Source organism: Kogia breviceps, chromosome 9 (assembly GCF_026419965.1).
Source record: "Kogia breviceps isolate mKogBre1 chromosome 9, mKogBre1 haplotype 1, whole genome shotgun sequence".
Classification (NCBI taxonomy): domain Eukaryota; kingdom Metazoa; phylum Chordata; class Mammalia; order Artiodactyla; family Physeteridae; genus Kogia; species Kogia breviceps.
This window is the reverse complement of record NC_081318.1, coordinates 27,576,353-27,603,467: the sequence shown is the minus strand read 5'-3', so window position 1 is coordinate 27,603,467 and position 27,115 is coordinate 27,576,353. Positions and strand designations below refer to the sequence as shown.

Here is a 27,115-nt window from a genome sequence, read left to right as displayed (position 1 = left end):
CACACACAGATATACGGTTGTTTGGTTATATAAAATAAATGTAAATGCAAACTGAAAACAACCAATCAGAAAAAGACCCTCAATTATGAAGGTGGAAAAGTAATTTAAAATACCATTTTACTTTTCACCATAAACCTATGCATTTTTCTCAGGATTTATTGCCCAAAATGACTTATCTTTATTTCTCATGAAATAAGACTTCACCTTTATTTATCTCAGCCTTTACTTATAAACATTTCTTTTAAAGTATTTTTATTTTTACAAAGATGCCATCTAGTGGCTTTATGAAATCAAGCATTTCAAAGTATTTCCCATTGTTACTTCATGCTAAAATGCAAATGAATGAATCAGAAAAAATCAGAAGAATAATTTAGACCAAGGACCTGAAAATTATTCTTTAGAAATTATCTGTAAGAACTGAATTTGGATCATAATACCTTTATGAGCTTGTTAAGAGACTGGAACTACAGATCCACAGTCCCTTTTCTGAAAACTTCAGGGACAGATGTGTTTGAAATTCAGGGTTTTTTCAGATTTTTGAAAGGTAATATGGACATATACTGTATATTCTGTAACACCTTCAGTGGGTCTGGGGAAGTACTCCAGAAGCAAATACATTAATACTTCTATAACAAAATATATTCATAATCACATTAAAGAGGGATAAAGACCATAAACAGCCATTTCTCAATTCAGGTCAGGTTTTGCTTCCAAATGAGTTATTAAAACACTTTCCGGTTTCAAACATTTTTGGAGTTTAGAATTTAGATATGGAATTGTGGACCTATTTTACCCTAAGAAAAAGAACCAACCCTCCAGTCATAGAAAAAGAGACTTAAATGAAATATTATCATAAAATAGTAATGTTTACCTTTAGAAATGCCTAAAATGCTCACCTGAAAAAGAAACCAAAATATTTGAAGATCATGAGAAATCCCAAAAAAGAATCTCTGCAATGCTTTTCATTTACAGTCATGTATAGAAAGAAGCTAATTGACCATACATATCATGTACGCACACAACAAAAACTTAGCAACTAATATAGACCAAAAGACCACTTTGAAAACTCAATATTAGCAATGTGTGGCAAGTTAAGAGTTCTATAGTACATTCCCCCCAAAATTTTTTTTAACTTTGGTTTTCTATTTCTTGTTTCTATATATGATTTGCCATGTTCCCTTTCCCTTGCCTCTGTGTTTATGAAACCACATGTTGAAATGTCATCATTCTCAGCCCAGATCCATTGTGTGACTCTTTTGAGCACTGTCGACCCTCATTAGACATGTAATATGAATAAGAAACAAACTTTTGTTGTATTAAGACATTGGGATTTAGGGGTAGCCTATTCTAATTCACTATTTTTCTCATATTTTCCTTCACTAAGGAGAGTTTTGGCTTATTACCTCTAAATGAAAACATTCGAATAAATTTCTTCAGTTACCCATAAATAATTCAATTTCTGTATCACATTCCCACTTTGATTTTGTTGGGGAGGAAGAAATTTTCCTCTACCCTTCTAGGGTCTTCTGCCTGGTCAGAAAATTAAGTTGACATGAGACAGATTAACAAGAGAAAATCACACAAATTTTAATAACACATACATGGGAGAGACCCAGGAAATCTGAGTAACTCACCAAAATGGCTGAAACCCTCACATTAAATACCATCTTTAGCTAAAGACAAGAGGATGTTGTGGGTAGTGGTTTGGGACTTCAGAGGGGAGGAAGGCATTTCACAAGGATATAAAAGAGCGAATGTTTGGTAAATAAATGTTTGCTGGGCCACGAAGAGACAATGGGACACGGAAGTTTTAACAGACTTTGCTAGGTTCCTCCCTGTCTATAAACCTAGTTCATACTATAGTTATGTATGGTGATAGCTTCCTTCAAAATTTCTTCCTGAGTCTTTTAGGCCTTGATTGTTTTCAGCTCAAAATAATCTGCATGCCACAGACATATAGGGGTGGCAAGTTTTGCTCCCGTACAATTTCTTGTGAATTCTATTGAAAATAAACCTCTTCATTCTCCCCTAAACCAAACTCCTATCTTCTCATTTATTTTTCTCCATTGTAATTGTAGTATAGGCTGCCATCCCACTAAGTACTGAGTTTCAAAGGAAATTCTGACCTAAGATGCAAAATACCCCTCACGGTATGTTCAGTGACTTGCTGCTTTACCCTAGACCCCAGAACACACTTGCACAGGCAGTTTCTTTAACTTCCATTTGTCTATAAAGCCCTTGAGAGTGGGAGGAAAAAGAAAAGGCTGATACTAACCTATATGTGGGAATTTTCTTCGATGGAGCACTGATTTTCTCCCTTTGAAGAAAAAATGTGAGGGTAGCAAACTGCCTTCCAGTGATTAAGAAGCCTAATGTAGATAACTGGGGACGTGGCAAGGGTTCAAGCTCTACAGTCCTCTCTTCAATTGGAGAACACGGTAGGCAAGGTCCTGCAAGACCTGAAGATCTTGGCTTTTTGAGAAAAATGAAAGTGATCTTCAATTTCATGGGAGAGTTCCTGGGTAAACAGAAGAACACAGACTCTGGAAAACTGTTTTGGCTGTTAGAAGGAATTAGAAGAGCTGGCCCAGTGAGAAGGCCAATTTGAAAAGCCTGATGAAGCATCAGGTAAAGAGACTTAACTTCTGAAGGCAACACAACAAGTCTTCCCATCATAGTAGGTCCTAAATTCAGCTACTTAAGAATCTGGTGACAAGAGTCATGTGGATTTGAGGAAGCTCTCACCTGGACCGAAGTGAGAGGCAGGCAAACCGGCTGGGTTGACCGGGGGAGAAGTTGTCCTGAACTCCACTTTGCAAATGTGGACCAGGCAGCCCTCAGGGACCCTTGCACTTAGAGAGCTGACCTCAGGGCCTCTGGGGCCCCTCCAGCTCAGAAATGGAGGCCGACAGGTTGCTTGCACCCACCAGCATCACAAGAATAATGTAAGCTGCCTTTTTACAGTGAAAAAAAAAAAAAGAATCCTGAGCTTCTCGATTTGACAGAAGATTGCTTTCCTTTTTATCTAGTATCCTAATCTTCACTGCTGTGCTCAAAAATAAATCTGCTTTGCCTTGTAACCACAAAAAAGCTCAATTAGCTTCACTTCTCTAACTATACTTTAGGATTAGAAAAGGAACTTAAAACAGAGATAAGCTTCCTTACTTCCATCCCCAGTTCGGAGGGAGAGCAGTCAGGGAGTGGAATGGGGAAGAGGCAAAATGACACCTGAGGTCTGGCGGCACATGATTGGCTGCCACTGCTGGCATCATATCCTTTCTATTCAGAAAGGCAGACAACTTCCCCAGCTTCTCCTGATCAGAAAGGATGGCAACCCTCAAGGCTCAGCCATATCCTGTGTGCCCAGGATAGCCATGGCTTATACCTATCATTCTTATCATACTTCCTTTCACGCTCACAATCATTACACAATGAATGAAAAATTATATGCTTATCCTAGATATAAGCCATTTTCATCCCAAAGGAAAGAATGCCAGAAATTTGAATATTCTGCACTGAGTCCACAGACTGGAAAAAGGGGGCATCACTTTGCTGCTACTTTCTTCTTTGTCTGCAAAGCTCAAACTGATTAGCTTCTTTTTCTTGAGGTGCCTGGATTACGGTGATTTACTTGAATGAGACCTGTGAGGAGCCCAGGGAGACTGAAATGGGCCACTCGGAAAACTACTCAAATTAGTCTAGAAGCCACTCAGCAACAACTGAAGATCTTTAAATAGAAGAATCAGCTGCAAAAGATCAGGAAAGGTTCATCTGGAAGTTTATAAAAAGCACCTGGAAAACATCTGCAGACATAAAAACAATCAGGTGTAAGATTACAGGGGCAGTTGGAATGGCAGCTAGGAAGTGTAAAAGAGTGGACCACACAGTGATGTCTTTAAAATACCTACCCCGTTAACGTTATCTGCCTATGATCCATATGAAGATTTCTGTACAAAATGAAATCCAGTTTATTACTTTATATTTGTTTTTTATAGGTATTTTGACAGAAAAGTTAAGAAAGCAGATCTACGTTCTTTTTTTTTTTAGATCTACATTCTTTGGGTGCAGTCCAAACAGTACTGGCAGGAGGGACAGCATCCCAAGCATATTCATACAAAAAAAATGTAACGTTTAGGAGCATGAGTTCTGGAGCAAGACTGTCTAGTTTCAAAAGTTAGCTCCACATCTTACTATGTAACGTTGGGTATGTTATTACACTGTCTCTTTGCCTCAGTTTCTCCAGGGTCCCCATGTTGCCTAATTGCAGGGGAGCACTACTTGCAACTGAATTCTGGTTTCTTTATCTGGAAAAATCTGCAGGATCTCACTCTTAAGAGTTGTAAAGCAGATTTAATGAGTGACATTAGTCAAGTACTTAGAAAATTGCCTGGCAAACATTAACAAACATTAGTCATTATTATTATTACTATGACTACTACTGCTATTCTACAACTAGCATTCTAATTTCTAATGTAAACATCATATAAGGTCCTCTTTTATTAACAGCCACAGGAGTTCTGCTGGTGAAATATATAAGATGCCAAGGATCATGGGAGAAATGGAGCTGGAAGTATGTATCAAGTCATCTTTCTGTTTTCGTGTACCCAAAGGACCTGAAAAAATTGTTGGCCAGAAAAATAGCTTGAAAGCACCTATGCAAACATGCTTTAAGATCATATATTTTGACCTCAGTAAAATTATATATTAAAGCAAATGGTTAGAACTGAAAAGGAAGATATAAATCATAAATTCTACTTCTTTTACAGAGAAGGAAATAAATAGGTTCTTTTGAGAAACTGTCCACGTGCCTCGACTTAGTCACTGAGTTCACGGTAGTGCTAGAGCCTGGGAATGAGAGCCCCTGGACTCGCTCCCAAATGCTTTTCCAACTTCCCACACAGAAGCGTCCTCTCGCAGTCTGATTGCTAAAAATTAACTCAATCCACTTTAAATATTCCTTTAGCATTCAATTTACATCTATATAAGGGGAGAAATATTGGAAAAAAATAAAAATACATTTTTTTTCCCTCATTCCAAAAATTCTGAAAGGTTCTGTTTGGCCACAAGAGATAGCAAAACACATGTCCATGTACACATACACACACAAAAAAACAAAAGTACTTTGTTCTTATCTTTGAAGGTAAGAACTACCAAATTTACTTAGAAATGATAGGAGGCTAGGTAGAAAAGGTGAGGACATATGAAAAGTAATTTTATTTTTGTTTAACCTTAAACTTACCAAACTGCTTCTTTCTTTGAACAGCATTTATCTTGTTTGATACCCAGCTGCACTCATACTGGAAATTAGTGAAAACTACTTAATGATTCCACTTTGAAGTTATAACCATACAACTAAGATGTTTTGAATATAAGCCTATCTGTAAGTCAGATAAACTTTAAGAACTCTTAGTGTCTCTTCTTTCACAGAAATTCTCTCTCTATCCTCCTGTACTTCAGTTGATCAAGAAAACTAAAGGCAAAGGGCCAGAAAGCTAACTTCCTTAAAAATGAGACAAAAGGAAAAGTTTTTCCAACTACCATTATAAATAAAAATTTTTCTTTCAAATACCAAATCAATTTTCTCAAGTGTACAATGAATTCTAATTTGATAGGTTTTTTCTTACTACTTCAAACAGTGACCTATAAATTTGTTTAAACAATAATAATAACTAAGTACCTTTTATGTTTTTTCAGAATAAAATAAATTAAATGATGTGTTGAAGATACTACTAAAAATACTTCACCTTTTGAATATGGCCCCTGCATTGGAGATCTATAGGAATTTTTCCAATTAACTTTCAAATCTTCCCACATTTGTTTTAAAAAATATTTTTGAAATAATTTGAATGAATGCTCTACAAATCAAAAACCGATTCACAAGTCCCTATTACATAATCAGTGATTTTATCAAGTCTCCTATGTATGTTCTGTATCAGTTTTCTTGATTATAAGATGTCAATAATATGGAAATATTTTTAATATAACAGAGTATTTAATTACATCAGTTTCCCATAAACACACAAGTCATTTAATGATGTTTATATTGGCCATTTCCATTGGTTGGCAAGAGGCTCTTCCACTAAAGGCTCCCATGGTTTCCACTGCACCATTTTTCTTGCCAGACTTAGTTCATTTTCAGCCTGTTAATAAGAAATGTTTAAAAGATCATTTGATTATATTGTCTAATATATATTTATCACAGCTAATAACTGAAATATAAACTAGTAGAGCTACTTCTTTCATATTAATACATAATAAGCTGTTCCACCATCACAAGTTGAACATCATTAATTAAATTACCTTAATTCTCACAGCTACACAATCATCATGAGTAAGAAAGGATGGTTTTTGATTTCTTCTATTTGATTAAAATTTGCTTTTAGTATTCAAAAGTTTAGTTGGTGAGTTTTTTATCTTAATTGTCTGTTTCACCATTTAGACTACAAATTCTCTGAAGAAGTATGTCTCTCAATTTATGTTAATGGCTTTCAAACTTTATTTTACCATGGCCCACCTTTAAAAAAAATTTTTTTTTTTTTTACTAAGGGATCCACAAGATGCACATACAACTAAAACAAAATTAAAAATATCATCACCGTTACTAGCTGTCATACACTCTATTTTCTATTGAATGTAAAAAAAAAAAAAACTAGTCACAATCCACCTAAACTGATTTCATGACCCATGATCCTTCAGACCCACAATCTGTAAAATTGTGAAGTGTAAGAGAATACAATAGTTGTATTTTTATTGATCAATCAAATCAGTTTCCTTAATCAGATTATGTTACATTTAATTTTTCCTTTCAAACACAATTTACAACATATTTAACAAATATATTTTAGGTCTTTTTTTTTTAACATCTTTATTGGAGTATAATTGCTTTACAATGGTGTGTTAGTTTCTGCTGTATAACAAAGTGAATCAGCTATACATATACATACATCCCCATATCTCTTCCCTCTTGCGCCTCCCTTCCACCCTCCCTATCCCACCCCTCTAGGTGGACACAAAGCACCAAACTGATCTCCCTATTTAGCTATCTTCTTATTTCACATTTTTTCCACAGCAAAAAGACCTATGACAACTCTGGTCAACTTAGAAGAACACTGTTGAACACCTGTCAGGACATCAGAGAAAGAATTCAAACACAGAATGAATGCTTAGTTTCTATCAGAGGCTATAATCATCCAGTTAAAAGACAATGCCTTGGGACTTCCCTGGTGGTGCAGTGATTAAGACTCTGAGCTGCTAATGCAGGGGGCCTGGGTTCGATCCCTGGTCCAGGAACTAGATCGCACGTGCATGCTGCAAATAAGAGTTTGCATGCCACAACTAAGGAGCCAGCAAGCCACAACTAAGGAGCCCGTGAGCCATGACAAAGGAAAAAAAAAAAGGCAATGCCTCATTTATGCCAGTGGTGCAAAACAGCCAATCTATGTTTAGCAGCAACAGTCTAAAATGTATATAAACAATGAGTTAAAAAGAGTAGGTAAACAGAAATCTGGGGGTAAGGTATTTCCTAATGCTGAAATGAGAAAATACTGATTAAAACTATCCCTAAAGATGACTCTCTCTCTGAATGCCCTTTGACTTTTGTCTCTTGAACATTCATGCCTTCTCTATGCCCCCAAAAAGTCACTGCACGCTGAGGAGGGTTCCTACCCCTGAACACCACTGAAGTTAGCCCTACTTCAGGGAGCTGGACTCAGCTGGCATGTGGTGCCCATATCCACTTCCTCCCTCTTCTCTGGCACACTAACCTTTCCTCATTCCTCTCATATGTCCCTCTAGAAATGGGCTGTCCAGTATGGTAGCCACTACCTACCTGTGACTACTGAGTGAGCACTTGACATGTAGCTAGTTCAAATTCAGATGTGCTGAGAGTATAAAATACACACCAGATTTTAAAGACTTAGTATAAAAAAAAAGTAAAACGTCTTAATTTTTTACATTGATGATATGTTTCAATGATATTGTTTTAGATCTACTGGGTTAAATAAAGCATTATTAAAATTTAACCTTAGCATAGCCCATGAAAATTTGAGAACTGCACAGATAACGTAAAAATACTTAATGTACCCCACGACTATAACTGCATGATAAACTAATGTACCAGCTAAACTAAAGTTATGATCAAAGTGAAATCAGGTAGCAAAGAAAGAGGAACAGAAGGAAGACAATAATAAGTTTGCATTAAATTCCCATAACACTTTATCTAGTACCATATTCAACCTGGCAAATGAATAGGAAGGCCAAGAAAATAGGCCTCTGAATGACTGAAACAGTCTACATTTATAGAAAGCTGTCTGAATACTCCATTTCTCTTTTAACAGAGCCATCTAACAATTCTTTCAAATTTATATATTATGTCTATTGGTAAGAGATTTTGATAAAAGGCAAGAAAACTTAAGAAAAAATGTTTACATTTTTTAAAAATATGAAAAATGTAAAAATTACATGAAATAGAATTACACACTTATCAGACCCTTATAGGGGAAGACATTCTAACCCTATGTAGAATATTGGGAAGGAGGGGAGATTAAACGGGGAGTGGGCAGAGGGCAAGTGCTCTGACCAAGTACAAAATTTAAGAACCTCTACATATGGGAGAAAATCCTTAAAGTCAAAAGGTAAAGAACAGACTAAAAAAAGAAAAAAAAACCAATATAGCAAAAATTTAAGGTTAATATCTTTTATTTGAAAAAAAACTCAAAAAAATATATAAGAAAAACACTAAAAACAAATGACAGAGTAAAAACTTTAACAATATAAATTACAAAACATGAAATACAAAAACATATTTTAAGAATTTAACCTTCAAGAGTCAAAAATAAAAATGAAACTACATTTTATGACTCAAAAGATCGGTATTTTTCCATATTAAAAATATAGTAACCCTTTAAAATGTAAAAGTATATGTATCTAAAAAGATAAATTATTCAAATAGCAATAATACTAATTGTGTTACTAATTTGAACTAAGGAAAGGCTAACAAGAACATGCTAATTAAATTCCAAACTTCCAACAAAAGCCTCATAAATTCAAATTATAATCAATGATAAATAGTTAACTGACATACACATGTCAGAGTATGCATTTTCTTATGTGGTTAGTCTTCTATTGGATGAATTGATATAAATTTAAAAGTTTAGTTTTCCTTTCTTTCTGGAATGTCAGTTTTGTACCTCTATAACATTGTGCCTTTGAACATTTGAAGCTAAACATTTGAATATTCAACTTTTCTTTACCTGAAGAATCACCTCTTCTATTTGGCCTCCCTGAAGATGCTCCTCTAATTTTTTAACATCTGGTTCCTATAATTTAAGGGAAAAAAGAAAAAAATAGTTAAAGAAGCACAAAAAGCACTTAATATGACAAATGTAATTAATTTTTCTTTCATTGTACCCTTGCTAATTTTTACCTAATATCTGGTTAAGAGCCATTTCATCTCTCTACTATTTTATTGCTTTTCTGTCTTAATATTAAAAGTGTTAAACGTTTACTGATGTGCTTATCAAGGGTAAGAATATGATGTTTAATTCAGTTTTTATAAAATATGGATTTTAAAATACTTTATTTTCTTAGTACTTCCTAAATTTCCTCTTAAGCATCAGCATTAAAAATAAATGCTACCCTATGACCCAGAACTCTACTCCTAGGTATCTGCCAAACAGAAATGCATAATACCTTAACCAAATGACATGTTCAAGAATGTTCACAGCAGCATAAATTACATCCCCAAATCAGAAACAATCCAAATGACCATATATAATAGAATTAATGAATAAACTGTAGTATTTAAATATAATAGAATATTATAGAGCAATGAGAATGAACAAACTACAACTATATGCAAAAACATAGATGATCCTCTCAAACATATTATTAAGCAAAAGAAACCAGACAAATACATATTGATGATTCCACTTATAAAAAGTTCAAAACCAGGCAAAATGAATCTGTGGTGTTGGAGGTCAGAAGAGTAGTTATCTTCAGTAGGGTAGTAACCTTGAGAAGAACAAGAAAGGGTTTTGGCATTCTGGAAATGTCCTCTTTTTTGATTTAGTGTTGATGTGTGTGATTACTTTGTGAAAATACATCAAGTTCTAAAATGTCTGCACGTTTCTTTATGTACATTATTCTTCAATAAACGGTTACCTGAAACTATCACAACATTGTTAATTGGTTATACTCCAATATAAAATAAGAAGTTAAAAAAAATAATTAAAAATAAAATAGCCACTGTGCTTCCCCACTTTGACTCCAAAAAAAAAAAAAAGTTAATATAGTAACTAGAACATTCAATGACATATATTTATTTTCTAGTAGACCAAGCTTTTTGAGAGCCAGAAACCATGATCTATATATACACATGCATATGTAAATAAGGTGTAAATAGGGTAGCTTCTTGGCCTATAAATGGAGTGAAATGAGGGAGAAAAAAAAAAGTTATTTTCTACAGGAATTGGCATCTGTCTCAGGGCATCTGCTGGCTGACCCAAGATATCTGTATGGCTTGTTCCTCCACTTCCATCAAAGTCTTTGCTCATACATCTTCTTCTTAGTGAGAACCACTCTGATAATTTATACTGTGGTAGGCTGGAATAATGCCCCACAAACTATACATGAACTAATCCCTGGAATCTATGAATGTTACTTTATATGGCAAATATTTCACAGATGTGATTAAGGATCTTGGAATGGGAAGATTATCCTAGATTATCTGAGTGAGCCCTAAATACAATTATAGGTGTCCTTACAAGAGAGAGGCAGAGGGAAATTACACATGGAAGAAGAAAAAGTAAAGACTGGAGTGACTCAGCCACAAGCCAAGGAATAACAAAAGCCACCACAGCTGGAAAAGGCAAGGAATGAATTCTATCCTAAAGCCGCCAAAGGGAGTGCAGGCCTGCTGACACCTTGATTTTGGCCCCTGATACTAATTTTAGCTTCCATAAATATAAGACAATAAATTTCTATTATTTTAACTCACCAAGGTTGTTGTAATTTGTTAAAGCAACCATAGAAAACTAATACATATTGTAACACCCCTCATTAGCCTCATACACACCATTCTTCCTTCTTTAATTTCCTTCACTGCACTTACTATGTTCTAACACACTACGTAATGTACTTGTTCATTCACTTATTTTTCTTATTTATTTCTTTGCCTCCCATCATTAATGTATAATCTCCAAGGCACGGATTTTTATGTTTTGTTCATTGCCATGTAGGCACTAGCTTCCATGCCCAGAACCATATGTGGCATACGATAGACATGCATTAAGTGTTTCTTGAATAAATACAGAGTAGTTAGAAAAGAGAGGGAAAAAAAGCAGATGAACATGTTTGAGAAATGTTTGTTTAACTCAAAATGACTGAGCTATGAAGCCAAAAATTAATAACAAAACAGGGAAGCTGGTCACTGTCATGATACCCAGGAGGGAGAATGTAGAGAAGGCAAGGAATATTCAACATTATTTTCAACTCAGGAAAAGCCTGTGTTGGGAAAACAATTCAAAATTTGTCTTACTTAAGTTGGGTCAATAATGTGAGTTTTATTTACTAATGGCATAATGCCACCAAGCTTAATAAGGTACCATGTACTGAATGCTCACTATATGCTTGCAACTGTGTTAAGCACTGTACATATATTACCCATTCAGTCCTAACAACAAGTGTTCAAGGCAGGTATTATTATTTCCAAGTTATAGATGAGGGAATTGAGACAGAGAAAATGGGCAATATGCCAACTCACCAAATAATTATTAGAGCTGAGATGAAAATTTTGGAAAGACCACAAACCAGTGCTTTTTATCACTATGCTCTTATTACTATCTCCCTACTATAATCTGAAAAAAATATTTACTTTTATTTCCATTTTAGGCTTAGACACTTTATAATCATGACAATATTCCCTGAAGATTCCATGGCTCTATGGGTGGGGGTTAAAAATCTATGTTAATTTTATCAAACAGGATTCAGCAATATAGCTATTACATAGCGCTTGGTGTTTTTAAAACTTATTTGTATACAGCCTTTTGGATAAACAAATATTTCTAAGGACCTTATTAAGTGTCAGGCACTAAGCTAGATTCTTGGGATAAAAAGATGAATGCAATTCACAAGTAGCTTATGAACTAGTAGAGAAGACATAAAAGGCTTCACAGAGGAAGTAATGGATCTTGAGGACTGAGTAAGAACTGCCTGGCAGACAAGGTAAGGGTATTCCAGGAAGAGGGAAGAGAAAATACAAAGAAACCAAAAATAAAATTGCATGGAACTCACATAACTGTCAGCAGTCTGGTATTACTGAAGTATAGTGTACAAAACAGGAAACAACAAGATAAGATTGAGAAGATAACTTAGAGCCAGATCTTGAGGGGGCTTCCATACCATGCTAAAGACTTCATCCTATAAGCCAGTGGCTCCCAAACCTGGCTATACGTCAAAATCATGCAGATAAAGGTAGCTAGATGAGTTTCACATAACCAGACCAGCATAAATTCTTAAACTCAGCCTTTGAGAAACGCTGAACAGGAAACCATAGTAAGGTTTTAAGCAGGAAGATCTCATGATCATATTTACATACTGAAAAAAAAACTCTATTGGCAGTGCACGGCATATAATGAAATATGATAGAACTGAACAGACCAATTTAGTTATAAGGCAACTGAAACAGCCTAGGTCAGAGAAAAGAATTTTAGAACTATTAAGTGAAAGCAATGACAGTGAACTCTTCTTTGGGTGACATTGGCAAAAGGAAAGGAAAATATAAGGATAAGTTTTCTTTTTCTTTTAAGGTAGGAAAACGCTAAATACATTTTGAGGCTAACTGAAAGATGATAATAAAATGGAAGGCTAAAAGAGAAACAGAGAAGAAATGATTAAAGGGGAACACGGCTGTAGAGAAGGAAAGCAGAGAATAAGACAGCTGCAGAGGGCTTCCCTGGTGGCGCAGTGGTTGAGAATCCGCCTGCTGATGCAGGAGACACGGGTTCGTGCCCCGGTCTGGGAAGATCCCACATGCCGCGGAGCAACTAGGCCGTGAGCCATGGCTGCTAGGCCTGCGCGTCCGGAGCCTGTGCTCCGCAACGGGAGAGGCCACAACAGTGAGAGGCCCGCATACCGCAAAAAGACAGCTGAAGAGACCTCATGAAAAGAAAAAAGAGAAATTTCTTACTATGAGATGGGAAAAAATGCATAAGCCCATTTTCCTTAAAGAAAGATGAACTCAAAAGAAATGTTAATTTCCCCTTTAGAGACTTGTAATCTGTGAATTACTTCCAGAACTGCCAAGATGAGAATAAAAGTTCCAAATCGAATTGTACTGTTTTGCCATATACCTGCAGAAAATGTAAGAATTCTCTCTGGACTACAGAGTTTGGTGATCTAATAATAAGAAAACTATATTAGGGCCACTTATTACATGTATAAGTGGTCTTAAACTTTTGGAGTTTATGAACACTATTTTGGATAATTACAAAAGTCCACGAAATAACTGCTAGTGTGGAAATTTAACAACAGTGCAATATAGTTTAGTATAAAAGGAGTAGCAGCAGTCTATTGTGTGCCTGCCTGTCTAGGGCCTTTGATTCAGAAGCTGTAAAATGCTTGTATTAGTCTGCCTGGGCTGCCATAACAAAATACCATACGTAGACTGGATGGCTCAAACAAGAAAAATTTATTTTCTCACAATTCTGGATACTGGAAGTCCAAGATCAAGGTACGACAGAGTCCGTTTCTGGTGGGAGCTCTCTTCCTGGCTTGCAGACAGCAACCTTCTTGCTGTGTCCTTACATGGCAGAGAACGCGAACTCTCCGGTATTTCTTCTTAGAAGGACACTAATCCTACTGGATCAGTGTACCACTCTTATGATCTCATTAACCTTAATTACTCCACACTGTGGGGTTAGGGCTTCAACATATGAATTTGGGAGGACACAAACATTCTGTCCATAATAAAGCTCAATATAATTTTTGGTAGTTAAGAGACTAACTTGGTCTTCTGTTCATAACAAAGCACTTTTTAAAACAGTTATTCCTGACAATTGTTAAACACAATATACATATTTTTTTCGGTTTTGTTTTCATTCTTCTCTACTCTAAAACTAGAAAAATGAAATAAAGATTGATATATCTATAGATAAGAAGTAAAAGATCAATAAAGGACTAGACACGTAAGAGAGATAAATGACAGCTATAATGTTAACTTAAGGAAGGGACGATCTTATTCTTTGACTCCTGTATTTATAGTGCCTGTCATATAAAAAGTACTCAATAAACAGGAGTTTGATGATGAAAGGGAGAAAGGATGGAAGAAACGCACGGAAGGAAGGAGAATAGAAAGGAGAGTGTGCAGAATATGCAAAAAGTAATCAACTGAATTTTTAATTTTTTTGTTAAATGTTGCATTGGATACCATACATCCAAGAAAACAAAATCAAGTTAGCTACTTACCGCTTTAACCATACTCAGCTTCTCATTTGTAATCTGTTCTGTATACTTTCTATACGCTGCATTTTTAGGGATTTGTCCAAGAACATCAAGAATCTTTGTATACAATATTTTTAGCCTCTGAAAAGACAAAAAATACAAATTTCCAGTTTAAAATGTCACCAAAGATTTTAAAAGTTTCACCAATTATTAAAAAAAAAAATCCACACCTATTTTTTTAAAAAGCATTTAACTTTTCCTTGCTGCAACTTCTTCATGTCTATGCCTATCGATCCCTTTACAACTTAGGAAAAATGTGAATATAAAGATGGAAACTTTTCATATTTGTATGTATGACAAAAGTTGTACAGAAGTTAAAGGTATGATAGCAAAAATAAAACTGCATTCTAACTTATTGCTAACAATCATTTTGGTAAATTAAATCACTTACTAAATCAATATGTCTCAAATTGAGATCCTAAGCACTGCAAATTCTGATTTTTAAAAAATGTTTTATTTGGATTTCTATAGAAACAGAAAAATATATTATCAGTATGATCAAATTTAACGGAATGTAGTGATGATACTTCAGTGCTTATGCTTAGTGACTATGATCAAGTTGGTATCATGTGAAGATTTCACCACAGGCTCAACAGAAAAAAGCAGCAAGAAAACTGAGTCACTGCACATATTAAAGCAGCACGTATTAAAGCACACTGAACTTAAAGTTCAATACAGCAGCCAGCAATAAAGTCATATGATAAAAAGTTGTTATAGTAGACCCTAATTCACAGTTCATAAATATTAAGTATAATCATAAATATACATATGTGATGAGGATTTTTCATTATTTCTTTGAAATTTAATTTGAAATTTGTTTTAGTTTAATTGTATGAAACCGTAGATGCTAATACTTAATTTCATTCATATATATTCACCATATATATGAATAAACAAAACCAACCTTAAGGGCCTCTAAGAATCATTTTTCTTAAAAAGTACTCTGCATATTTAGACATTACTTCTATATTTGAATATGATGTTCTGTAATAGAGGGTATTTTACTATGCTAATGTAGAGCTTGTTAGATAACATGTAATCTAAGTTGTGTGTGCGTGGGGGTGTGGCTTAGCCTCATTTCTTCTCAATTTTAGCAAAGGGCATGACAATAGAAGGTCCGGTAAGAGACATGGATTCTAAACTGGGGATGTTAATAATATCAGCTTCATAGGATTTTTTATAACTTAGTACCTGGCACACATTAAGTTTCAATAAATGTGAGCATTATTATCCTATTGGGGAAAGAAGAGTCACATCAGCAGATATCAGAGAAGGTTTCATAGAAAAGGCAGCATCTGAGATAGACCTGGAAGGATGGTAGGACTTAGACATTGAAGATGTGAGAAAAGGCAATCTTACACATAGAATACATACAGAAGACTGAATGGCAGAAAATACAGGGAATGTAAAGTAATTATTATATAGTTCCATTTCCCTTGAACTGTGTTGTCTAATATAGTAGCCACTAGCCAAATTTGGCCATTGAGCACTTGAAATGTGACAAATCTGAACTAAGATGTGCTGTTAAGTGTAACTACACACTGGATTTTGAACATTTAGTATGAAAAAAAGACTATAAAATATCATTAATTTTTTATGTTGATTATACATTGAAATGGTAATATTTTGGATATGTTAGGTAAAATAAAATATATTAACTTTTTCCTTATTAAAAAAAAGTGACTCATAGAAAATTTTTTACTACAAGCATGGTTTATATTTATGACTTGCATTATATTTTTATTGGACGGCACATGGCTAGAATATAGGACACAGAGAACATGCTTTGGAGATAAGGTTGGAGAAAAAGCAAATCAGACTGTATGTGGTTCTGCATGGCAAGTTAAAGCATTTGGGCTTGATTATGTGGGCAATTAAAAGATTTAGGGAAATTGTGATTAGATGTGTGCTTCAGAAAAATTAATCTGGCAGTAGTGAGTTAAAAGAATAGGATAAAGGAGCAACAGAGAAGGCCAGTAACAAGGTTGCTACAATTCTCTACACAAGAACAAGGGACTAAACTGTGGTAATAATAGTAGGACAAAAAAGAGAGGTCATAATGGAGAGCTGTTATAGAAAAGGATCAACAAAATTCATCGCTGGAGTGAACATGAACATAAAAGAGTGTAAGAGAAGTATCAACTATGATGTCCAATTCCCAGCCTGCAGAGTAGAAAGACTTTGATACCATCAAGAAAAATACTCCACAGTGGAAGAAACAGATTTAGAAAGGGAAAACCATGAGTTCAGTTTTAGACAATGAGTCTAAAGGCATTATGAACTCGTAATGAGTACAAGACATTAACTCAACGAATATTAGTTACTGAGCACATACCATGTGCTAGCATAGTTCTAGCAGTGAACAAAAGAATAAAAAATCCCTGTCTTGATGAAAACCTACAGTCCAGTAGAGAGAGAGACAACATACAAGATAAATCAGTAGAATACAGTCCGTTGAATAGTGATCTGGAGAACCACTGTAAGAACCTCTGTATTTAGAGTGAAATGGAAAAGCACTGGTGAATTCTGAGGAAAGGAGCCACATGACTTGACTCACATTTTAGCATGCAGACTTTTGCTGAAAAAAAGGTCAAACTGAGGCAGTGAAAAGCAGGGAGAGGCAGTTAGGCAGCAAATGCAATTATCCACAGCCATGATGATGGCAGATGAGAATAGGGTAGTAGAGGAGGTAGTGAGAAGTAAGCAAAATTTGGATATAATTTGAAGGTAGAACCCAGAGGATTTACTGAAGTACCAAATGTGGGGTGTGAGAGAAAGAAAAGAATGAAAGATGATTTCAAGGCTTTTGACTGAGTGAACAGAAAAATGGAACTGCTGTTCACTGAGATGAGCAAACCTGAGAGAAGAGCAGGTTTTAGGGAGAAGATCAGGAACCCAATTTTGGGCATGTTAAGTTTAGGTTGCCTGCCTGACATCCAAGTGGAGATGTCCACTAAGTAATGAAATATACAAGACTTCCATAAAGGAAGAGATCAGTGTGCTTGCCACGGAAACCCAAGAGTTATCAGTGTGTAGGTGGTATTTACAACCATCGGAATGGGTCCAGACACCAACAGAGAGCAAATACAAATAGAGAAAAGACCCAAGAACAAAGTCTTAGAACTCCACCATTTAGAAGTAGGGATATGAGGGATAAGCAGAAAAGGAGGCCAAAAGAAGTCGGGAAAAAAAAAAACACACCAGGAGATTGAGGTGTCTTGAAGCACAGTAAAGTGTTTGATGGACAGTGCCAAATAAGTCAAATGCTGCTATTGGGTTAATAAAGATGAGAAACGTGAGCTGACCATCGGATTTAGCAGCATGGTGACCTTCAAAAGAACAGTTCTGGCCAAGCCTGACTGGAGTGCCTTCAAAATGGAATAAGAGAAATAGGAGACCGTTAGGTACAGCTAACTTTTGAGTTACCTGTAAAGGGGAAGGAAGGAGAGAAATGGCGTGATTATAGGAGGGAGGAGAACGATCAAGGAAGGTCTTTTTTTTTTGATGGAAGAATGTCTGAATACTGACGGGAAAGACCTACTAGAAGGGAAAACTGATGACAAAAGGCGGCAACTGCTAGACCGCTATCTTTGGTAATCGAAAGTGTACAGAATCTGTAAGGCACCTAAGAAAAGGTGAGGCGGGGGAAAAGGTAGAAAATGGCGATACTGATCTGGGAAGACACTCGCAAAAGTACAAGTGAGTCACTAGAATGCCACGGAAAAACTCAACAAGAAAATGGTTTGAGAAAAAGATCATGGCAAAACAACCAAACAAAAACGTGGTACCAGATAAACCAAGTACTAAATACCGCTGTTGACTCAAGAGCTCACGCTGAGTTGTAATTTGGGGCTTGCAATATCCGTATCCCGTTAACCATTGAAGAAACAAGGTCGCAGGGTTCTAGGCTTCCTTGGAAATTCAGAAAGGAAGAAAAGAGGTACATACCTCGTGTGGACCCTCACATACAGCCAATCCTACAAGGCCAGTGGTCTGTTCAAAAAAAAAAAAAAAACACGATTCATGCTGTTTACTACAATTCCTCGTGTACCCACGCTACGACAAGCAAAACCACTACTGTCCTGGCTAAAACTGGCCTAAAACCAGCTAACGGTCTCTCAAAGCCCCTGGGGTTCGGAGTTTTCTTCTCTCTCTCCGGTAGGAGCCGCTAAACTGGTCACCCCTAAGGGCAGAGCAAAATGAGTCCCCCAGAAGCACCGCCAAGCCCGTGACAGTTCCGGCCACCACCCGCGGGCTGACACCATCCCCACAGTCTAAATTCCGTCAGTGACCTCCAACCGCCTCACCTTCTTCAGCAAGCCCGCCATGACAGCGCCGAGCAACCGGGACGCGCAGCACTCTGGGAACTTGCCCAGACCCGCTCAATCCACCACAGAGGCCGCCACTCCGTCACCTTGGAAACAGCTTGGCCCCGCCCCCTGAGGCTCTTTACCAGAGCAAAGGCTCGGCACAGCCCATTCCTAAAAGAAAAAGTGACGCATGCGCAATGAGTGCACAAAGCCTCTAAAATAGGAGGGTGGGGCAAAGGTTAAGTTAGATGTCTTACGTCTCCGTTCGTGTCCGTCCTGCCCAAAGGTTGAGGGAAACCCTCCAAGCTACAAAAACACACTAGGAGATTGAGGTCATAGTCGCTCTAGGAACCTGCATTCGTCTTAACCTTTGGTGAATTCCTCTCTCCCACAGCGTAGTGTGCAGTAGAATGAGGGTGGTCATGGAGCTATCGTCTAAGTGATCTCTTAGGTGCAAAGGTTAGTTCAGTATTCTCAGTCTTACGACGCAAAGCAGAGCCAGAGGACATTTCCCATCGCAAGCCTTTGTTTCACTCACTGAAGTACAGCATCCATTTTCTCATTTTCCCCGGTGAAGTGATACAGGACCATACCCCTTTTTTTTCACTTACCTCTACAAACATGTATTGAACACCCGTTATGTGTTAGTTGCTGGGACATAGTTTGTAAAACAGCATCTCACATCGCGAGATTCACAGACCAATGACGAAGACATGCCTTAATAAGTAATTTGTTAAGTGTTCCAAAAGAGGTTCGTGCCAAGTGCAATGGTAGCGGGGAAGAAGAAATAATTGAAAATTGTGGGATGACTGGAGTTAAAAAGGGCATTTGCTTAAAAAGTCAATGGGAGAAGAGCACAACAAATTGAGAATATATATAACTTAAATGGTAAAACAACCCACCCAATAGGAGAAGGTATTTGCAACCACATAATCACCAAAAGATAAGTGGTGCCTAGAACATATAAGGAACTTAACATAAATCAGTAAGAAAAGAGCTATGAATTGGGAGATTGGGATTGACATATATACACTACTACGTATAAAATAGATAACTAATGAGAACCTAATGTATAGCACAGGGAACTCCATTCAGTACTCTGTGGTGACCTAAATGGGAAGGAAATCTAAAAAAGAGGGATATACGTATGTGTATACTGATTCACTTTGCTGAAGAGCAGAAACTAACACAACTTTGTAAAGCAACTATACTCCAATAAAAATTAATTTTAAAAAAAAGAACTAATAACCAGAACAGGTCTTCCTGCTTCCATTCTTGCCTACCTCTCTGGAATATATTAAAGGAGTTAATATATGTAAAGTGCCTGACTCAGTGTATGGAACACAGAACCACACAAGTGATTTTTTTTTTTTTTTTTGCGGTACGCGGGCCTCTCACTGTCGTGGCCTCTCCCGTTGCGGAGCACAGGCTCCGGGCGCGCGGGCTCATTGGCCACGGCTCACGGGCCCAGGCGCTCCGCGGCATGTGGGATCCTCCCGGACCGGGGCACGAACCCGTGTCCCTTGCATCGGCAGGCGGACTCTCAACTACTGCGCCACCAGGGAAGCCCGATTTTGTTATTTTTTAATTTTGCTGTTATCATTCTCAACCCAGTAGCTAGAATAATCCTTTTAGAAAATACTTCGCTCAAAATTCTTCCATGATTTTTCACTCAAGGTGTAAAAACCACAGTTCTTGCGTCTGCCTACAATGTGTCACATGACTGTCCCCTCTGCTCCTCGCCTCTCAGACCTAACCTCCTAGTCCCCCTCTCCATACTCAGGTAGCTGCTCTTCTAACCCTTTCTTTGGAAAGCCCTTCCACCACCACCAGATGGATGCATGACTCACTCTCTCACCCCTTCCAAATCTTTGCAGTTTTACCTTCCCAGTGTGGCCCGCCCTGGCCATGAGATTTAAAATTGCGGATCGCCACGAAGACACTCCTTACCCTCTTCTCTGCTTCAGTTTTCTTCATAGCCCTTATCAACTTCTAATATGCTATTTAGTTATCTTACTTTTATTGTTTTGGGGTATCATCCTTTCTAGAATATAAGCCATATGTGGATGGAAATTTTTTTCTACCATATCTCATGTGCCTGAAATAGTACCTGGTACCTAATAGGCACCCAACTAGTATATTTTTAGCGAATACAGTAGAAAAACAAACAAAAACATGACTAGACAATTGACAGAAATGGAAACAGGATGAGTCAATAGACATGAAAAGGACTCAACCTCCCTGTTAAACAAGGAAATGCAAATTAATTATAATTTTACTGCCATTTTATGGACAAAAATTAAGGACTTACAATACCAAGTGTTAGCAAGGATATGAAGCAACAGGAATACTCATACACTGCTGATGGGAGTGAATTGGTATAATCACTTTGAGGAATAATATTACATTAGTTAGTTGAAGATATGCAAAACCTATGACTGAAAGCCATGGGTGAATTTGAATTTTGTCCCCTTGGGCACAAACTAACACTGAGTAATAGATTAGCTTGATCATATGCTCCTCTCTTCTCTTAGAATAGCTGCCCCTAGAAACATGAGCTATGGGGATATAATCTTTCCAGTTCAGATTACCCAAGAATTAGGCTTTACTATAACGTCCATCATAATTTCCAACTTCTAGTATTTAAATCATCCACAATTACAATTCAGGACAGAGTAAATATATAGTAATGAATATGCATGTGTCAATGGCATTTTAAAGATACACATGTGCATGGATGTAAACACATACATAAAGTAACTATTGATTTGGAGCAAATCATCTGATGTACCCATTTACTTCTACAAAGGTGACATATATATTTGGACACACTAGATTAGATTCAGAAAACCACATTAGGACTGGGAAGAAATGCCCCTCTTTTTCAAACCAGACAATGCTGAAATAGTCACTGGAACTTAGATGAATGGAAGTTTATGAGGTCACAGTCTTTGTTCTCTGTCTCTCCAGATACTAAGAATTTTTGCCGTTGTGGGATGTGTTCTAGAATGTAGAATCACGGAATTATAAAAGATGCACGTGTTTTCATTGGTTGTAACTTTGGGTTCAGGCTTCTGCCGTACGACATTAGCTGAAGACACCACTGCTAAACAGACCTAGCTGATCCTGGCTAAGGTACTGCATAGCTAACCAGTTCTATGTGGTGGGAAATTGTATAGGTTTTCTGGGCTAACCCCTTTGCAGAGGTGCGGGGCTATGTATGGAAGGGGCTTGATAGTGGTGTCCTATGGCTGGTGGCAGTAGAATTAGCTACAAAGAGAAATCAACCTTGGCATCTGTGATATCAGAAGGGGATTTGGGAATGTCTTAATGTGAGTAGCAAGGGCGCCAAATGCACTATATTCTGAGGTAAGAGTTCCCAGAGGGATAAATGTTGGAATTCTCATCAGGAAGGAGATAGATGTTGGAAAGTTCTTCTGCAAATAAAGTTAGCAGGCCAGGTAACTTAGAGTTAAAATCTGTAACACAATTTGCTCTGCAGGACCTCTAGCCTACCCAACAAGGGAGTTCTTGTTTCTCCAAAATTAATTAACTGGAAGGGTTAGGACCTCCTACACTGCTTCTTAATGACACAAGACTCTTTTGTGAAGGGCCAGATCTTACCCAAAGTTAAAGTTAGAATATTCGCCTAGAATATCTTCTCAGGAAGATTTTACCTCAGAGAGGCATGAGAAAAGAAAGAAAACATCTCAGTTTTCAGGGCAGGAGGAGCTCATTCCTGAAAATCTAGAGGAATGAGTACTGCCTTGGTCACTTTCCCCTTAGTTTTCATATCAGGGGGCAGAGGTGAAAATAATCTCGACTCAGGGAGTGTTCTTTCCTCTCCCAACTTGGTAACCAAAAAAATTCATTTTTCTGAAGTTAGTTCTTAGAACAGACCTGACATATTAAAATGCTAATAGTTTGGATATTATCCATCTCTTATGTCTCCATTCATATCAGGCTTGTTCAAAACAATTTGGATTTTTTTCCTGTATTCTTCTTTATCTACCCTATGGATACTTCTAAAAAGTGTTCACACCAGATAACTGGGTGTTTCCAATATGGTAGTTTTTAGAACTTCATTCTAAATTGGGCTGTAAGTCAGATAAAAGCCATTACCCAGTTTTATCTGAGTGGCTATTGGCTTCCAGGTGTTTGAGTTGTCTAATGTGTAAAAATGGAGCTAACCAACACTCCCACCCAGATTTGGATTAAGTTTAACAATAGAGATTAAACATAGGCTATTGAAAAATAGAGAGAACCTATGGGAGGATGGAATAATAAAGATGTCTGTGGGGACACATCTAGCCCCATTTCTATGTACGAAATGCTGCCACTTCTTATTTAAAAGCAAGAAGGAGGGACTTCCCTGGTGGCGCAGTGGTTAAGAAGCTGCCTGCCAATGCAGGAGACATGGGTTCGAACCGTGGTCCGGGAAGATTCCACATGCCGCGGAGCAACTAAGCCCAGGCGCCACAATTACTGAGCCTGCGCTCTAGAGCCTGTGAGCCACAACTACTGGACCCGAGCACCACAACTACTGAAGCCCGTGTCCCTAGAGCCCGTGCTCCACAACAAGAGAAGCCACTGCAAGGAGAAGCCTGTGCACCGCAACAAAGAGTAGCCCTTGCTCGCCACAACTGGAGAAAGCCGGCGTGCAGGAACGGAGACCCAACGCAGCCAAAAATAAACGAATAAATTAATTAATAAAAGCAAGAAGGAAAAAAAGTGATGAAAGGCAGGAAGTTTGAGGAAAGAAAAACTATTTTATGAGACTAAAATAAATATTTATTAACATAAGAATATACTAATAAAATGGTAATAAAACAATAATTATTTAAAAAATAAATATTTTAACAGTATTTAGAAATAGGAAGATAAAATTAGGTATAAGAAAAAAGTTGAAAATGGTGAAAAGATATAATAAATATCAATAGTGTATTTTTAACTAGTCTCTTCCAAAGTAAAAGGATAAATTAAGTGAAATAAAATAACCAAGATAAAATGGGAGGAGGGGGAGACAACAGCTAAAGTAGAGAAGGGACTTCAGAAATATGAGAGGAAGCATATGACTATTTTTAAAAACTGGATAAGCAGCAGAAAAACTAAATAATCTTTCATTAAACAAATGTATATTGATTGCTTACTTTGTATCAGAAGCTGCAATGGGTCCTAGGGTTCTGTCAGTGAACCAGACTGACAGGTCTCAGTCATCAGGGAGCTTTGTTCTAGTGGCTGGACACACAGTAAAAACGTAAATCAATTAATAAATAAAATTACCAAATGAGATTATTTTCAAAAGCGAATGAATTAACTGTGTTAGTATACATGGATACCTAGCGCAAGAAAACCTTTCTGAGAAGGTGACATTTATTCTGAGGCATGAAGGAAGAGAAGGATCCAGTCATAAAAAGTGAGTTAGAGGGCTTCCCTGGTGGTGCAGTGGTTGAGAGTCCGCCTGCCGATGCAGGGGACACGGGTTCGTGCCCCAGTCCGGGAGGATCCCACATGCCGCGGAGCGGCTGGGCCCGTGAGCCATGGCCGCTGAGCCTGTGCATCCGGAGCCTGTGCTCCGCAACGGGAGAGGCCACAGCAGTGAGAGGCCCGCGTACCGCAAAAACAAAAAAAGACAACTCCAATTAATATTGGGTGAATGGATTGCAGCAGGGAAGGAGTAGAACAAAGAAATGTTTAGGAGACTATGCAGTAATCTGGGCAAGAATGATAATGATTTGAACAATCCTGTAATAAGATTGGCAGTGGAAGAGGGCAGAGTCTTTGTTTAATTTGAAAATGAAACCAACAAAAGCTACAGCTAGATTGGATATGAGAGGGGAAGGAAAGGACAAATGAAAAGAAGAGCTCCTAGGTTTCGGCTTTAGCAATAAGGCAGGTAAAAATTCATACCAAAGACTTTTTTTTTTAAGGAAAAGAATGAGTTTCAAAAGTTTAAACTGACAAATATTAGCCAAATTATAGACTAGAGAAATAAGAGAGCAAAACCAAAAAATGAGGGTTTAAAAAAGGAATATTGGAAGTCATGAGACCCAATATTTAACACCCTCACACAAAGTAAAGCAAAGATCTTTGGCTAAAGCAGCTACCAGTACCCAGTGGATATTCCACTTGCTACCTCCTCAAAGATAGGGCTCCCTATATTAAGATGTATGGGAGCGTAAGGTGCTTGGGTAATTTCAGGACCAAAAAGAAAAAACTGACTGGAAGGGACCTTTTAAAAAATAATTATAGAGCCAAATACCGTTCGGTTGTTCTAGTTGCTTTTCCCTTCTACCCTCAAATGCATCAAAGCCCACTTACTCTGAAGAGTCCCACAGAGAAAAGCAAACTGGGATAAAAGTCATGTTTTACTGGGAGCATTGAACAAGACTCTCGGAGAGTAATGAAAGAATAAATTTAAAGAGTTGCTTACACTAGGGACTGACACAAGGAGAAATGGACATGAAAACCAGAGTGATGACAAAAGTGAAAGAAAATTGTCAGGGACCTCCAAAACTTCTCATTAAAACTATAGAGGGCTTCCCTGGTGGCGCAGTGGTTGGGAGTCCGCCTGCCGATGCAGGAGACACGGGTTCGTGCCCTGGTCCGGGAGGATCCCACATGCCGCGGGGCGGCTAAGCCCGTGGGCCATGGCCGCTGAGCCTGCGCGTCCGGAGCCTGTGCTCCGCAGCGGGAGAGGCCAGTGAGAGGCCCGCATACCGCAAAAAAAAAAACTATAGAAATTATTATAAAGGTATCACAGTGGAGTTTAAAAAATATCTTTTAGTTTATAAATTTCAAACCTCCTTTTAATATTCTTTTAGGGTCCTGAATATGAATCCATATGCTTTAAAACGTTTTGGAAACTTTTATCTAAATTTCATGGTCAACGTAGCTTTAATTCCCCAAGAGCTCCTTTATTTCCCATATATAATATTATGTAACATATATATATATATATATACTGTAGTAAAAAAATACAGTCTCAGGGAGATTATACACTCAGGCAACTTGGCCTTTCTCCATTGCAACTGAATCCTGTAATATAGAGATATAAAGTATCCAAAATTACATTTGTTCCCCATAGAAAGCCAGTTAAGTTGACTTCATAAGCCATGTAGTAAGTTCGCCAGGAGGTGGTGATAAAGAGACATGTTAATGGCAATCTTGGTAACCTTATACCATTGATGGGATGAAGAGCTTTATTTCTTTTCGATGCTCTGGCAAATTCATTTGCTAAGAAACATAATAAGCAGTACAGCATAAAAGAGTTTGGTCTAAAAAGTCTCAGATACATGCAAACAGCAGGGAAAAAAAATCCAGTCCAGGAATGGCTAGCACCCAAAAGAATTAACCTGTCATTTAAAAAGTCATTACTAACAACAGTAAATATCAGGACAACGAGGCCTTGACTGTGTGGCCTTCTATGACATTCAAATGTTATTGCATGCATTTTTAATAGTTGGAGGATGTATGAGATTGACTTCAGGGGCAGTAAAAGAAGGAAGGAGGTGGGGAGTCACTATGGCACTGTCAGTGCCTGGAGGAAGGAAAGTAGTAGGGAAAAGGAACAGGCTGAAGAAAGGTGAGCACAGGTATTAAAAATCCAGCCGTGGGCTTCCTGGTGGTGCAGTGGTTGAGAGTCCGCCTGATGATGCAGGGGACACGGGTTCGTGCCCCGGTCCGGGAGGATCCCACATGCCACGGAGTGGCTGGGCCCGTGAGCCATGGCCGCTGAGCCTGTGCGTCCGGAGCCTGTGCTCCGCAACGGGAGAGGCCACAACAGTGAGAGGCCTGCGTAACGCAAAAAAAAAAAAAAAAAAAAAATCCAGCCGTAAGAAGTGGAACCTGCATACCCAGCTTAAGGCCAATCAACAAGGTGGAAAAGGGAAGCTAAATGGAATTCAAATAATATCCTACAAGCACAGTATAGCTGTGATGGTTGTAGGGGACATGGTGGAGAGACTCTTTTTAAAAAATATTTATTTATGTGTTTATTTATTTGGCTGCATCGGGTCTTAGTTGCAGCACACTGGATCTTCATTGCCAATCTTCATCGTGGCATTCAGAATCTTTAGTTGGGACCTCGGAGTCTTAGCCACTGCACCACACCAGGGAAGTCCCAGGTGGTGAGACTCTTGAGGAAACTGAGAGGCAAGCATATTAAATATAATTGATTTCTCCAGTAAATTACAAGAAAGAGTGTGCACAAGAGAACTAGAGTGTGGTGAAAATGCCTTACTATGGGTAACTTAGACAGTTATAAATTAGAAGTAAGTAATGATTGCTGTTATGACCTTTTTGTC

At 37.6% G+C, this 27,115-nt stretch overlaps 1 protein-coding gene across 1 annotated transcript; it reads right to left on the bottom strand.

Annotated features, from left to right (window-relative positions):
• Nucleotides 1-5,972: 5,972 nt before the first annotated feature.
• Nucleotides 5,973-18,930, bottom strand: NDUFA5 (NADH:ubiquinone oxidoreductase subunit A5). The gene is made up of 5 exons (XM_059074335.2): nucleotides 18,807-18,930; nucleotides 18,448-18,492; nucleotides 14,464-14,580; nucleotides 9,252-9,317; nucleotides 5,973-6,140 (listed from the first exon to the last, which is right to left on the bottom strand). The coding sequence occupies exons 1-5, from the start codon at nucleotides 18,825-18,827 to the stop codon at nucleotides 6,039-6,041; spliced, it is 351 nt and encodes a 116-aa protein (XP_058930318.1). The 5' UTR covers nucleotides 18,828-18,930; the 3' UTR covers nucleotides 5,973-6,038.
• Nucleotides 18,931-27,115: the final 8,185 nt, after the last annotated feature.